This window comes from Myotis lucifugus, unplaced genomic scaffold (assembly GCF_000147115.1).
Source record: "Myotis lucifugus unplaced genomic scaffold, Myoluc2.0 scaffold_493, whole genome shotgun sequence".
Classification (NCBI taxonomy): Eukaryota; Metazoa; Chordata; class Mammalia; order Chiroptera; family Vespertilionidae; genus Myotis; species Myotis lucifugus.
In genome coordinates this window covers 312,811-325,497 of record NW_005871541.1, presented here as the reverse complement: position 1 = coordinate 325,497, position 12,687 = coordinate 312,811, and the positions used below count along the sequence as shown (strand labels likewise).

Below are 12,687 nucleotides of genomic sequence, written 5' to 3'. Positions count from 1 at the left end.
GTGGGCAGCGAAAGCCTTCTTAGCCTGCCCCCTCACCACTGCTTCATGACTCTCTTTCCAGATTGTGGTGGTCTGGGTGGGTACGAACAACCATGGGCACACAGCAGAGCAGGTGGCTGGCGGCATCAAGGCCATCGTGCAACTGGTGAATCAGCGGCAGCCCCAGGCCCGGGTCGTGGTGCTGGTGAGAGTGGGAAGGCGGGGAGAATGGATGGCAGTGTTCTGGGACCCCCTCAGGTGTAGCCACAGTGGGCATGGTTCTGGGTAGCTTGGCACAGAGCAATGGCTTTCGGGCAAAATTTCACATTGACGCTTGCTATATCCATCAGAGCAGCTGTGAATAAGGACATGTTCAATGACCAATTAGGCCCTTTTGCCCAGGGGAGCACTAGAGATTTTGGGGTGTTAAAACTCAAAGTATTTAAATAGCCAGAAGTTGTCAGGCATTTCCAAGGTGGGGCATTTCCTCCTCTGAAAGAGGGGTTAACCCCTTGCCATTTTGTCAACATTTTTGTAAGGCTGTTGTTGCTGAATGGGGTCTCAGACCAGGCATCAGGAAGTACCTTTCTCATTCCCGTTTCCCATCCTTCGTGTATTCTGCAGCTGGGGACTTCATAGTGGGGGTTGGAGAACAGTTTGGCACAGAGATGCTAGTAGGACCCAGATTTTGATAGGATATCTTCTCACAATTCTTGGTGCTCTCCTCAGGGCCTGCTTCCGAGGGGCCAGCACCCTAACCCACTTCGTGAGAAAAACCGGCGGGTGAACGAGCTGGTACGGGCAGCATTGGCTGGCTACCCACGGGCCCATTTCCTGGATGCTGACCCTGGCTTCGTGCACTCAGATGGTACCATCAGCCACCATGACATGTATGATTACCTGCACCTGAGCCGCCTAGGCTATACACCTGTCTGCCGAGCCCTCCATTCCCTGCTTCTCCGCCTGCTGGCCCAAGACCAGGGTCAGGGTGGCCCTCTGCCAGAGCCCACACTCTAACATCTGCTTTCCTGCAACATTAAATTCTTATTCTTCAGTCTCCCTCCCATTTTCTGTTTTATGGCCAAGCCCATCTGAATACCTCAGCCTCAGCCCTGATCTCTGTGACCCTGCAGCTCTGCAGGGTGTTGTTTCTGCCCAAAGAAGGCCTCGTCCATCTATCAAGGCATTCTGGTTCTTGGAGAGTATGGCAGATTTATACTGTACAATAGTGCTCCAGGCAGGCACTTACCAATCAGTAACACTAGGTGAAACCAGTTTGCTAATACTACCCTAAAGGATCAGGGTCAAGAAAGAATTCTGGGAACATAGTGGCCTAACACAGTGCTCCAATCTTTGCACATGCTATTCTCCTGGCTGGTGCTCTGGAAGCTTCCTGATCCTCCCACTCCCAGCAGTCATCTCTCCACACAGGGTATAGGCATTTCTCAGCTGGGTACTATCCACAAATCCAGGAGACTCCTGGCTGCAGTGCTGGCTTAGACCACGTGGGGGCAACAGAGGCTACTGAGGACAGCACAGTATTTGGGACAGTGTCACCTCTGAGCTCAGACCTCAGGTCCAGCTGGAGCTTAGAGGGTCAACTGCCCTTGCACATCTAGGCCTTCCACAAGCCCATTCATATGGGATGCCTGAGAGAGGCAGAGATGTCACAAGTCTCTGAGCCCCAGACTTAGAAGGGAGCCACCCAGCCTTCAGTGGTCAGGGACCTTAGGTCATGGGGTCCTTCTGATGTTGAGAGGGAGTATCCTGGCATTGCTATCCTCATCTCACTGGGGGGAAAGTATATAGGTCCATGGCCATCTGGCGACAAGACTGGTACAACCAACATCCCGCCCTTTCAAATGGGCAGTCACACAGGTGTGTTAAACAGCTTTAATTGCGGTCATTGTGGCTTTTCGGCACAGTAAGAAATATTGCACATGATCAACATGTTTTGTTCTGGGGTTGGGGACAAGAGTAGGGGGAATCACCTTCTTAGAAAGTACAACCCAAGTTGGGAGGGCAGAGAGGTGGGGAGAGAACCCTCCCCATGCCTGTGGCAAAGTGCAGGAGCCCCTACCCCCAAACTAACCTGAGTCCAGCCCCTCTGGGGAAAAAAGGGGTGCGTGAACCCCTTACTCCACAGGCGCCTCCCTGTGGCCCAAGGCCCTCACTTCTCTCTGATTGCAGCCCTCACGAGCCATTTTGCATAAAGTACAAGTGAAAAGATCTGAAGGTCACACACTCCAGGTTATTATGTACAGGGGCTCGGTGGAGGGAGACTGTGCCCCTGCTTCCCCTTGGCTACCCCCATCACTGGGAGGGAGCTGTGGGGCATGGGGATACACAGAGGGGCAGGCCTCATTCCGCCCCAAAATTGAAAGGACGAAATGGCTTTATTGGGGAGGAAGTAACCATCTTGGCTCCCTCCCCCTCCCCATTCCTGCCACCTACATATTGTCCATGTCCTGAGGGGGGGTACTATGGGTCCTGGGATCTTCTCAGGGGCCCCCTCACCTGCCTGTGGCAGCTGTGGAGGGACCAGGAGGTGGGGGGGAGGGTTGAGGGGCCCCCTCCCAAGCAGGCTGTCCGGGCCCCGGCTCTGGGGGTGGAGGCAGTGGTGGGGCAGCCTGGGCTGTGCCAGAGTCCGAGCAGGGTGAGGTGGGATCAGGGCCTCCAGCAGGGCTGGGAGTGGGAACAGAGGCAGCAGCGGTGCCAGTCGGGGGCGGTCCAGGGAGGGGGGACTCAGCTCCGGGAGGCTGCTCCGTGGGAGTGGCTGCCTGCATGATTTTCTGGCGCACCTCACGGATCTTCAACTGCAGACAGACCTTGGAGGGGAAGATGTCTGCGTAGCGGGCCTGGAAGGCTGCTGTGGCCTGGGCTAGGGACGGAAGGATTGAGGGGATGAGATGAGCAGGCAGATCCCCTCCAAATGCTCCTCAAGACTCTAAGACATGCTCACCTGATGGGAAGAAGCCATGGTCCTGGAAGAGCTGCATGACCAAGGCCCGGCGCTGGTCCAGGGTGCGCCGCAGTGACGAGTATGGCACTTTCTCATATTCCAGCTCCCCAAGCACATCCTCAGCTTCTGTACCTGGGACAAAGGCAGGGAGAATGATCAAGGCCACTGCAGAAGCCTGGCCATGCCACCTTCACACCATTGTCTAAGTGTCCAGCTAGCCTTCACTGAACTCTATTTCACAGCAGAGTTCAGAGAGGGGACATGCCCAAGGTCACATGGCAGTTTAGGGGCCTGCTGGACTCTGGAACCCACCCTTAACCTCAGTGACACCCACTCCACCTCTCCCATTTCTAACCCAGTTCATGAGACCCCACCCCTTTGGCAGGCCCTGGGTCCCTCACTGCTTCACTGGCCATGGCATCAGCACCTGTGCGGTCAAAGGTGAAGATGTCTCCCTCGCACTTAGCACTCTTGGGGGTATTAGGCTCTGAGCTACAGCTGGAGCGTCTCCTCATCTTGCGTTTGGGTGAGGTGGGGTCCTCGGGGGCGGAGTCCAGGTCTGGTCAAAAGAAGCAGGCTCAGGGAGGTGGCCCCAGTCTATCCCCCACCAACCCCGGAAGTCCCCCTTGCCTACCAGTGGAGTTCTTCCTTTTCTTACGATAGGAGCCCAGGATGGCCCGGGGCGAGGTGGCCAGAGACTGCAGGGTGGGAGAGGGCAATACCTCTTCAGGCCGAAACTCGGGCAGCTCAGCAAAGCGTTCTTCGAAGTCTACTTCTGACAGGACCCTGCTGGAGAGTGGGCAGGGTCACCTCCCCTGCTCGGCCTGTAGCTGCTCACTCTCCCACCAACCCCACAGCTCCACCAGAGCCCCCAGCCCATGCTCACTTGTCCACAGAGTCAAAGGTCTTCTTCAGAGGCGGGGGCCGCACTTTCACCTTCTTGCTGGTACCAGCTGCCTCCTTACGCTCGGGGTTGTCCCCAGCTGCTTTGCCACTACTGCCCTCGCTGCTGCTGCTGCTGCTGCTGCTACTACTGCTGCTGCTAGCAGGGGCTGGGGCTGGAGCTGGGGCCGGGCTAGAAGGGGTGGGAGGCTCCCCACGACTATCCAGGCCCAGCCCAGGGACGCGCCAGTCTGAAGATGAGCTGGGGAATTTGCTGGCCTGGGGTGGGGATGGCAGAGAGATGAAGGACACGAGTTCTGACTTGCTGGGGTAAAACCCAGAAACACAAAGAGACAGGTGCTGATTGCCCGAGACAATCTTGGAGAAAGCCCAGGGACAGTCAAGCACGAGGGACAAGGGCATGTCTCAGACATATGCAGGGAAGAGGGGTGGGTCGGGGAGCAGATAGTGGCCAAGGGACAGAACCCAGCAGCAGTAGGAGCCCCCAGGACTGCTGGACACTCACCATAGTCTCAGGGCCCTTGGTGCTGGTCCGCTCCTCAGCAGGCAGGGGTGGTGGGGGGCTACTCCGGGGAGTGGGAGCCCAGGTCTCTGGGGTAGGTGGAGGGACCGGCGTTGTAGGCTGCCCCTCAAGCTCGGACTCAGGGGCAGCAGGCTCACGAGCTGAGCCAGGCTCCAAGGGCTGCCGGGGTGCAGGGCCAGGCCGCCCAGGGGCACCCGCCTCAAAGGAGCCCACAGGAATGCTGGCGATGGCTGCCTTCACTTTCTGGGGGGCCTTGGGGGTGGGCCTCTGGGCCTTGGGGGCCACTAAGCTGTAAGTCATGGAGCCTGCTGATGGGGAGAAGAGCATTTGCTGAGCTAGGCCTGACTGGAGCCCATTCCCTGGATCCAACTCACCCCACCCTGGGTTGGCCCAACACCCACCTGTGGCACTAGGAAAAGGGCTGGTAGGGGCTGGGGTGGCAGTGGCAGTGGCAGTGGGAGGGGCCGATGGGCCCTTGGGCAGGATTGTAGCAGTAGGGGGGGTGGTGCTGGTGGCCACAGTGTAGACCAGGCCTGCAGGGGCCTGGGATGGCTGGGCCAGAGGTGCTGAAGAGGTGGGTACGGGGCTGCCAGGGTAAAATGCCGTGATGAGGGGAGCTCCGGGGGCTGCACAGGTTGGAGGCAGCTGGGGGCTGGGCACAGGTGACACGCCCACCTGGCCAGGAGCCAGCAGCGGTGCCTGGCCTACAGAGAGGGAAACAGAGGAGAGGCAGGGGCCCGAGTTAGGCCTGAACTGCCTCAGACCCACCATGGATTCCCAGCACTGCCGGCCAGGTCATCCCTCACCTGAAAGCAGGGGCTGTACGAAGGCAGGGCCACTGGGCCCCAGCGAGGTGAAGCCTAGGGCTACGGAGCTCGTGGGCCCATATGAGGTGACTGTTCCAGCCTGGCTGGATGCTGAGCTGGTGACCAGAGGCAGCGTGTGCCCGCCTGCTGACTGCACATAGGTGATTCTGCCGCAAGGAGAGGAAAGAAAGGAAAGAGTAAAAATGGGGGAAGAGCCTGGCTGGTGTGGTTCAGTGGTTGAGCACCGACTCATGAACCAGGAGGTCACTGATTCAATTCCCAGTCAGGGCACATGCCTGAGTTGCAGGCTCAATCCCCAGTAGGGAGTTGTGCAGGAGGCAGCCAATCCATGTTTCTATCTCTCTATCCCTCTCCCTTCTTTCTCTAAATAAAAACATATTTAAAAAAAATAGGGGAAGAGTGAAGCGATCTGGCCCCACCCACCCCCTTCCCTGGGCTTGCCTCCAGGTGAGGGCTCAACTGCCATTACCTGGTGGAGGAGGGCAGCAGGACCTTCTGAGGCTGGGAAGTGGGACCAGGGATCGTGGCTGGGCTGAGGGGCGGCACCAGGCCGCCGGGTGTGCTCACAGGCACTGGAGTCAACTGAATGATCTGTGGGCAAGAGCACCCATAGGCTGCAGTGAGTGGAGGACCCAGCATGGGGAAGAGGAAGACCAAGACCTAGGAGAGTGGTGGGTCTCAGCCAAAACAGGGAACATAAAATTTGGGATTGGAACAAAGGGAAAGAAAACAGCAAGAGGTGGGGGAAGAGATAAAAATAAATAAATAAAAACCAACAGAAATTTTTAAAAACAAAAACTTAAAAAATGTTCTAAGAAAGTTTTCAAAAGAGGTGGGGGACACAGAAAAGGAACAAGTTGCAGACACTGAGGCCAGAATCAAGATTCCCCCAGAGACAGACAAAAGGAAGAAAAGTGAGACTGAAGGAAAGGCTGTCAGAAACTCTAGGCTATGGAGACCAAACCCAGCAGGACAGGAATGAGGAACAGGTGGGGCCACAGACTGGATGCCCTTACCTTGCTAGGTGGCTGGGCGCCATTCTGCACAGGTACTGAGAAGGGTGGGCTAACCAGGGGCAGCGGCTGGCTGGCTCCTCCACCGCGCACTGACATGCTAGGGGTGGCCAGGGGCACTAGTACCTTCCCAGGTAACAGCTGGGCTGAGCCACTGGGGGCTGGGGCCTGCACAGGAGAAACCGACTGGGCTGCAAGAGGCAAGAAAGGACGTTAAAGGGAGCCGAACAGGGCTGTGGCCCCTTTATTTGTGCTGCCCAGCCCAGGCCTCACCTTTGGGGGGTGGGACAGAGGATACAGACTGCAGGATAGGTATGCCAGGAGTGGGCGCAGTGGCAGCCAGGACTTTGCCGTTGGTAGAAGTGCCCGGTGGAAGGGTGAAACGAATGCTGGTGGTTGATGCAGGACCGCCAGGAGCCACTGCCTTGGTCCCAGAGGCTGGTGCTGGGGCAGGTGCCACTTGAAGCTGCTGGGGCAGTGTGGGCAGGATGTACTGCACCTGGGTGATTCCCCCAGCCTTGCCCAGGGCACCTGGCTGCAGAATACCCAGGGGCACTGGCCCATTGGGGCCAGTACCAGCACCTGCTCCTGAGCCCGTAGTGGCCCCACTACCAGGGGTCCCCTGGGCAATAAACTGGACAGCAGGGGGTGCAGGGGCCCCATAGCCTGGGGTGCCCACCAGCAAGTTGGTGACAGTGGCAGGCGCCTTCCCCACAGCACCTAGTAGGGGCCCAGCCACCAGATGTGGGGCTGGTGAGGAGGCTGTTGCTGACTTCTTGTCCGAATACACTAAACTGACGCCCAGTGGAGAGCCCCCAGGTGCCCGGGACCCAGTGATCGTTTCAGTCCTGGCACCAGCTGCGTCATTTGGAGATGCTTCCACCCGGCCAGAGGTGGAGAAGGGCTTGGAGGCGATGGGCACAGGAGTGCTGCTGACAGGCCGCACTACGTTGGTGACCATGGTGGCAGCTGGACGGGACAGGGGGGCCGTTGGGGTCCCATAGGCCAGTGATGGGGTTGGGGCTGAGGACATGCGGGCTCCGCTGCCTTCCCGTTCCTCCTTGTTTGGAGGCAGGACTAGTGTCTGCAAGACACCTCCTCCCCCCACAGGAGGTGCTGCAATAACTGAGGGGCTAGGGGGTTCCAGGCCCCCTACACTTTCAGGCCTCTTGCGCCGGAAGGTGGTAGGATCCGTTGGGAGAAAGCGGGTGGCCTTGGAAGGTGTCGCTGGGCCACCAGGGGGTGGGGGCCGTAGTGGGCCTGCTGTGCTGCCCTGACCTGACTCTTGGGCCTTGAAAGTCCCTGAGCCCAATGAGAAGGTGGCTGCTGAGGCTGAGGAGGATGCAGGTGGGGATGAGGAAGATGAGGTGGGCCCGTAGCCTTTGCTGAAGGCTGCAGGTGGATCTGGGGGCCCTGGGGGCTCAGGGTCCAGCGATGGACGGCAGTGGGTAAAGGAGGAACGAATCACAGGTGAGAACACCTTCCGGCCATAGCTCTGGTGGAAGGAGAAGAGACACAATCGTATCAGGGAGCCTGAACACCCACACCCAGGCCACCTGAAGGCCTTGATTCATCCAGGCTATGACACAATTCCCCATGGGGCAAATAACTTCCCTCTCCAGGCTCTCTGTCAACACACAAGAAGATACCCAACTCCTGGAGTTCAGTGAGACCAGACAGCACCAAGTCCCAAGCACTCACCTTGCTGCCCTCTGGGTCTTCCCCAGAGCTATCTCCACTCTCACTGTCAGTTACCCGCTCCTTGCACTTGAGGTCAATGTCAGTGGTGCTGAAGCCATCGTCAGCTGAGGGAGCAGAGGGAACAGTGTTGGCAAAAGGGCCAGAAGGACAGCCTGGAACCTGGGCTCTGGCCTCATCTCTGCCCCAAACCAGCAGTGCGTACTGTCCAGGAATGCTGCTCCTCAGCCCAGGGTGTGTCCACCTACACAAGCATGCATCTAACACTGTGCCCAATGGTCTGGCCATGCCCGGGTCCTCCTGGTTGCCTATCTGGCCAGGGGCTTTCTAAGGATAGGGGTAGGCTTACTCAGTAGGGCCTGAACTGAACATATGTGAAAGGGAAGGGGAAAAAAACAAACGAGTTTGAGGGTCTGGATCCAATCTCTGCCCCCATCCAAACCTTAGCCTACTGACCCCTGGACAGGATTCTGGGTCCCTGCCACTGCTCACCAATGACATCATCATCCCCTTCCTCCTCACAGATAACCATGCGTTCCTCATCACTGGTCATGTCCTCACTGGCTGCACGCTGGGAACGGGAGGCTCGGGTAGGCAGCAGTGGAGGCCGCCCACTGGCCGCTAGGGCACCTCCCTCGCCAGGGGCCGCAAAGGGGCCTGGAGGCCCATATTGTGTGGAAGGCTTCGGGCCAGCATAGGATGAAGGGCCAGACACCATCTGTAGGGCAGGTGCAGGGAGAGATCAGCCGAGGCTGTCACCTTGGGCAGCCCTCCCTGCCCATCTCCCCAAGTCCCGTGGCCTGTACCCCAGACCTGAGTCAATTCCTGTAGTGCCTGGCTGTCTACTTCTCCGCCATCCAGGCTGTGGACCCCACTGTGGGAGAAGGCTCGGGGCCGGGCCGAACCAGGTCCCCCAACTGGGTGCAGACGTTCTGCCCCACAGGAGCCGCTCCCCGAAGCCTTGGGGTCCGAGCTCAAAAGTGTCTGGGCTGCGACAGATAGAAGCTCAGAGGACACTGTAGAGTGGAAGGGGGGGGGGAAGTGCTGCAGAGTCAGGAAGCCTCTTACCAGCACCTGGACTGGTTGAGCCACCCACCATATTTCTAGGTACTGGGCAAAAGCAGGCTGCAATTCCTGGGCCACCAAGCGGAAAAGAGATGCCACCCACCAGCCCAGCATCTCCTTCCCAATGGCTCCTGCCCTCTGGGGCTGCAAGGAGCAAGCCCACTGCTCCCCAGGAGGCAGCCCTGCTGAGAGTAAGAAAGCCTGCAGACAGGTTCGTGTGGTGCTGGCTAGCTAATAACTATTGGCCTGTTCCCACACTGCATCCCTGCCCTGAGTTGTGAGCCCAGACCCACAGGGTTGCTCCAGAAAAGCACCTCAGCACAGCGCCAGGCACCCTGACAACTGCAGTCAGTTGAAGCATCAATGAGGGGCTTCCAACTGTGGTTCTGGGAGTCAGCCAAGCTGGGCTTTAATTTCTGGCTCTGCCAGTTACTGTTTTCTGTGACTTCAAGCAAGTGGTTTTGCCTCACCTGGAAAATGGGGTATGGTTCTAAATCCTAGAGATTACACCCCCCTTGGTGCCTGGTATGTAGTAAATGCTCAGTAAGTGGCAGTTGATGAGATTGCTATTTGGAAGTTTTATCTGTCTGGACCTTCTGGATCCTTCACATGAGACAAGTGCTGGTTCCTTTATAAGTAAAGGTCCTCAAATAAAAGTAACAGGGCAGCCCTGGTCGTTGTGGCCCAGTTGGTTGAGCATCATCCCATGCACTAAAAGGTCAGCAGTTCAATTCCTCGTCAGGGCACATGCCCCAGTGCAGGCTCAATCCTCAACAGGGGGCATGCAGGAGGCAGCCAATCAATGTTTCTCTCTCTCTCTCCCTCCCCCTTCCTTTCTCTAAAATCAGTAAAAAACATATTTTTAAAAAGTGACAGGGAGGAGCTTCTGTGGCAGGGGGTGAGCAAGCAAGGGGGTACCAGAGGCTCTCAGGGACAGAGGTAGTAGGGCAGGAGAGCCAAGGAGCTGACTAACCTCCAGGGGCAGCAGCGGTGCCCGTCTCTGACATGCTTCGCTCCCGCGTCTCCTTGTGCCCTCCTGCCAGCCCCAGGCTTGTGGGCTTGGCCTCTGAACTAGACTTCTTTCGGTCCTTATTGCACCACTTCCAGTCTGGGTGGGCCTTAAAGTGGGCCTCTTTCACCTGGCAGGAGATGGCAGGACCCTTCACTCATCCACCCACCAGAGGAAGCTGGGGAGGAGCCAAGAGGAGGAGGTGTTACCTGGAAGGCCAGGTCGTGGTACTTCTGCTTCTCCTTGGGCCCCAGGGCATACCACCATTCGCCCAGGATCTTGCTGACGGTCCTGTTGTCCTGGTTGGGGTGACGCTGGTGGACCAGGGCCCGGTGCCGCTTGCTGAAGATCATGAAGGCATTCATAGGCCGCCGGATATGGTCCTTCTCCCGCTACAGCAGACACAGGTCCAAGTGGAATAATTAGGACCAAGGAGACAGGCTTGGGTGGCCACAGGCCGAGATGGAGACAGGTGGGGATGAGGTACCTTATTGGGGCTACGTCCATCCTTCTCCGAAGATGAGTCTCGTTCCTTGGGCAGGGCACTAAGGGACTGGGTCCGGCGTTTTCCAGGTGGCAGAGGCAACTGGATCTCAGGAGACATGATGGAGAGGAAGCTGTAGTGAAAGCAGCAAGTACAGTGAGGTCCATGTACCTGGCCATCCCACCCCCAGTCCCAAGTCTCGGGGCACTCACGCATCATCATGGTCACTCTCCGTCTCACTGTCTAGCCGGGGTTCTCCTGGAGGGCCAGGGGTCTCCTCCTCAGTGGTGGGAGGGGGGCCCTTTCCAGGTTCCACTCCCCCCAAAGTGTGGGGGGGTCCAGGCCCTGGGCTCTCAGGGCATGTGGCTCCAGGGGGCCGCCCAGGGTCAGCATTCCCTGTCCCGCTTGGTGGCTGCTCGTGAGCAACAGCCGCCGACTCAGCAGGCTCTGGGGACAGAGAGGCAGATCAGAAGGCTCTTGAACCACCTCAACACTATCCCCATGCCTTTCCACAGCCCCCCATCCCTCACCTTTGCTCTGGTTGGAAGCCACTGGATGGCTGGCAGGTTGCTGGGCCTCACTTGGCTGCACGGAGGGGTCTGGCTGGCTGGGGGCCAGGAAGGGGACTAAGGAGTGCCAGGGGAACACGGCGACAGAGCGAGGTTCGACGTTCGTCCACACTGTGGGAAGGAGCCAGCTGAGCTGTGCAGTAGATCTTGGCCTTGACCCTCAACCCAAGGTTTTTTTCCACCCTGAACAAGGTAGCTCCACCTCTCTTTTTACACCCCCTTTTCCTAGCCCTGAACCTCTCGACATGCGTGCAACATCACTCAAAGAAAACTCCTGCTTGAAAGGTTTCTAGGTTTATAAAAATGAAAACAGAAGCTGGGATGGAAAGAGAATATACTGCCCCACTCCCTCCCCCTACCTCCACTAGCCCTGCCACCAGGGACCAGGCCAGAGGAATGACTGGCTCCTGTCACAAACCAGGCCATGTCTGACTGCCATCCTACACTCCCAAGGCCCCAAGACCTCAGAAGGCCTGGAGACCCTTCCCCAGCCAAGCCATGTTGCCAGCACCCATGTTGCCAGCTGACATAGCCCCTTACCTTGGCCTCACACTCCTTTTCTCTTTCCTGAGGCAGATGGCCCTGTCTTTCCTCTCCTTTCCCCTCCATCACCCACAGAGTCTTGACTCCGTTTCTATGCCTCCCTCCCACTACCATAGGCACCGGGAGCTGGGCCTGCCCTTCCTGGGCTGGGCACAGGTGCTATAGCATCGCTCCCCTTACCACCACAGAGAACCTACTCCCTGTGAAGAAGCCTCCTAGCCTGTCCCTCTAAAACTCCAAGTTCATCTTTAGGGCATGGCCCAGCCCCAAGCCCAGAAAGAGGGGAGGGTATAGTAAACTCCTTGGAAGAGAAGGCACAGACAATGGGACAAATAAAAGAACTGTTACAAGTCTCTGCCCAGGGAAGGCAAGAGTGCCAGGTGTTTCCTTAAGGATATACACAGGAAGGCACTTCCCTCATCAGGAGCTGGTCCCAGAGGACCCCTTCACTCCAGGAGCTGGGTGACTGGCTGGTCTCCTGGAGCAGGCGGAGACCAGGAGTGGGCTTCCCTCTCACTGCTGGCTCCCTGGGGGAAGTGGAACCAGCAGCAGAGGCCCCTGGTAGGGGAAGACTATAAAGGGAGGAGGGGAACGCCCTAGCCCTGGTCTCCATCATTCCAGGCCTTCCCCTGACCCAGACCACTCTGTCCTGGAGTTACCACCCTCACGCCTTCAAACGCCTGGACTAGGGGAGCCCTTTGTGAGCACTGGCCTCGAGACCTGATTCTGTAAAGGGCTGACAAAAGAAAAAAACAGACATGGAGGCAAATGGAGAGGAACAAGGAGGCCAGCACTGGAAGCGACTCAAGACACAATATGACAACCCTACCCCCTAACCCTGGAGCCCTGGGGACACAAAAGCCTTCTTGGCCCTCCAACCACTTAACAACCCCAGGGACCTGAACCTGTCCCTCTCTTCAAAAAGATCTTTCTCACCAGTGCCTCCTCTTCTGCTGGGTGGAGAAGGGACCCAGTAGACAATGAGGGAACAGTCCTTTGGTCCTGCCCCTCCTGAACGCCTCCCAAGTGCACTACCCTCCAGGATCTTTGGGTCTCTCCCTCTCCGCAAAGCTCACACACACTCAGCCCAACACTGTTCTAAGCAAACAGTG

At 57.8% G+C, this 12,687-nt stretch overlaps 2 protein-coding genes across 7 annotated transcripts in view; one reads left to right on the top strand and one right to left on the bottom strand.

Annotated features, from left to right (window-relative positions):
* PAFAH1B3 (platelet activating factor acetylhydrolase 1b catalytic subunit 3) overlaps nt 1-1,038 on the top strand; it is a 3,142-nt gene extending 2,104 nt beyond the window's left edge. Inside the window, exons 4-5 of the mRNA XM_006103589.3 lie at nt 62-184; nt 709-1,038. Of these exons, the coding sequence (XP_006103651.1) occupies nt 62-184; nt 709-996 (411 nt within the window). The 3' untranslated portion in view covers nt 997-1,038. The remainder of the gene's footprint in view (nt 1-61; nt 185-708) is intronic.
* Nucleotides 1,039-1,858: 820 nt separating this feature from the next.
* Nucleotides 1,859-12,687, bottom strand: part of CIC (capicua transcriptional repressor) — a 27,952-nt gene continuing 17,123 nt past the window's right edge. For 2 of the 6 annotated variants that reach the window (XM_023744871.1, XM_023744870.1), the window contains exons 3-20: nt 10,994-11,143; nt 10,676-10,910; nt 10,467-10,596; nt 10,189-10,371; nt 9,944-10,109; nt 8,719-8,921; nt 8,398-8,623; nt 7,909-8,012; nt 6,481-7,702; nt 6,211-6,398; nt 5,664-5,785; nt 5,174-5,340; nt 4,350-5,071; nt 3,828-4,102; nt 3,576-3,730; nt 3,369-3,500; nt 2,942-3,073; nt 1,859-2,860 (exon numbers count right to left, since the gene is read on the bottom strand). In XM_023744871.1, coding sequence (XP_023600639.1) covers nt 2,493-2,860; nt 2,942-3,073; nt 3,369-3,500; nt 3,576-3,730; nt 3,828-4,102; nt 4,350-5,071; nt 5,174-5,340; nt 5,664-5,785; nt 6,211-6,398; nt 6,481-7,702; nt 7,909-8,012; nt 8,398-8,623; nt 8,719-8,921; nt 9,944-10,109; nt 10,189-10,371; nt 10,467-10,596; nt 10,676-10,910; nt 10,994-11,143 — 4,880 coding nt within the window. In that variant the 3' untranslated portion in view covers nt 1,859-2,492. The remainder of the gene's footprint in view (nt 2,861-2,941; nt 3,074-3,368; nt 3,501-3,575; nt 3,731-3,827; nt 4,103-4,349; nt 5,072-5,173; nt 5,341-5,663; nt 5,786-6,210; nt 6,399-6,480; nt 7,703-7,908; nt 8,013-8,397; nt 8,624-8,718; nt 8,922-9,943; nt 10,110-10,188; nt 10,372-10,466; nt 10,597-10,675; nt 10,911-10,993; nt 11,144-12,687) is intronic. The other 4 variants (XM_014445985.2, XM_023744872.1, XM_014445984.2 and 1 more) reach the window with 4 other exon arrangements.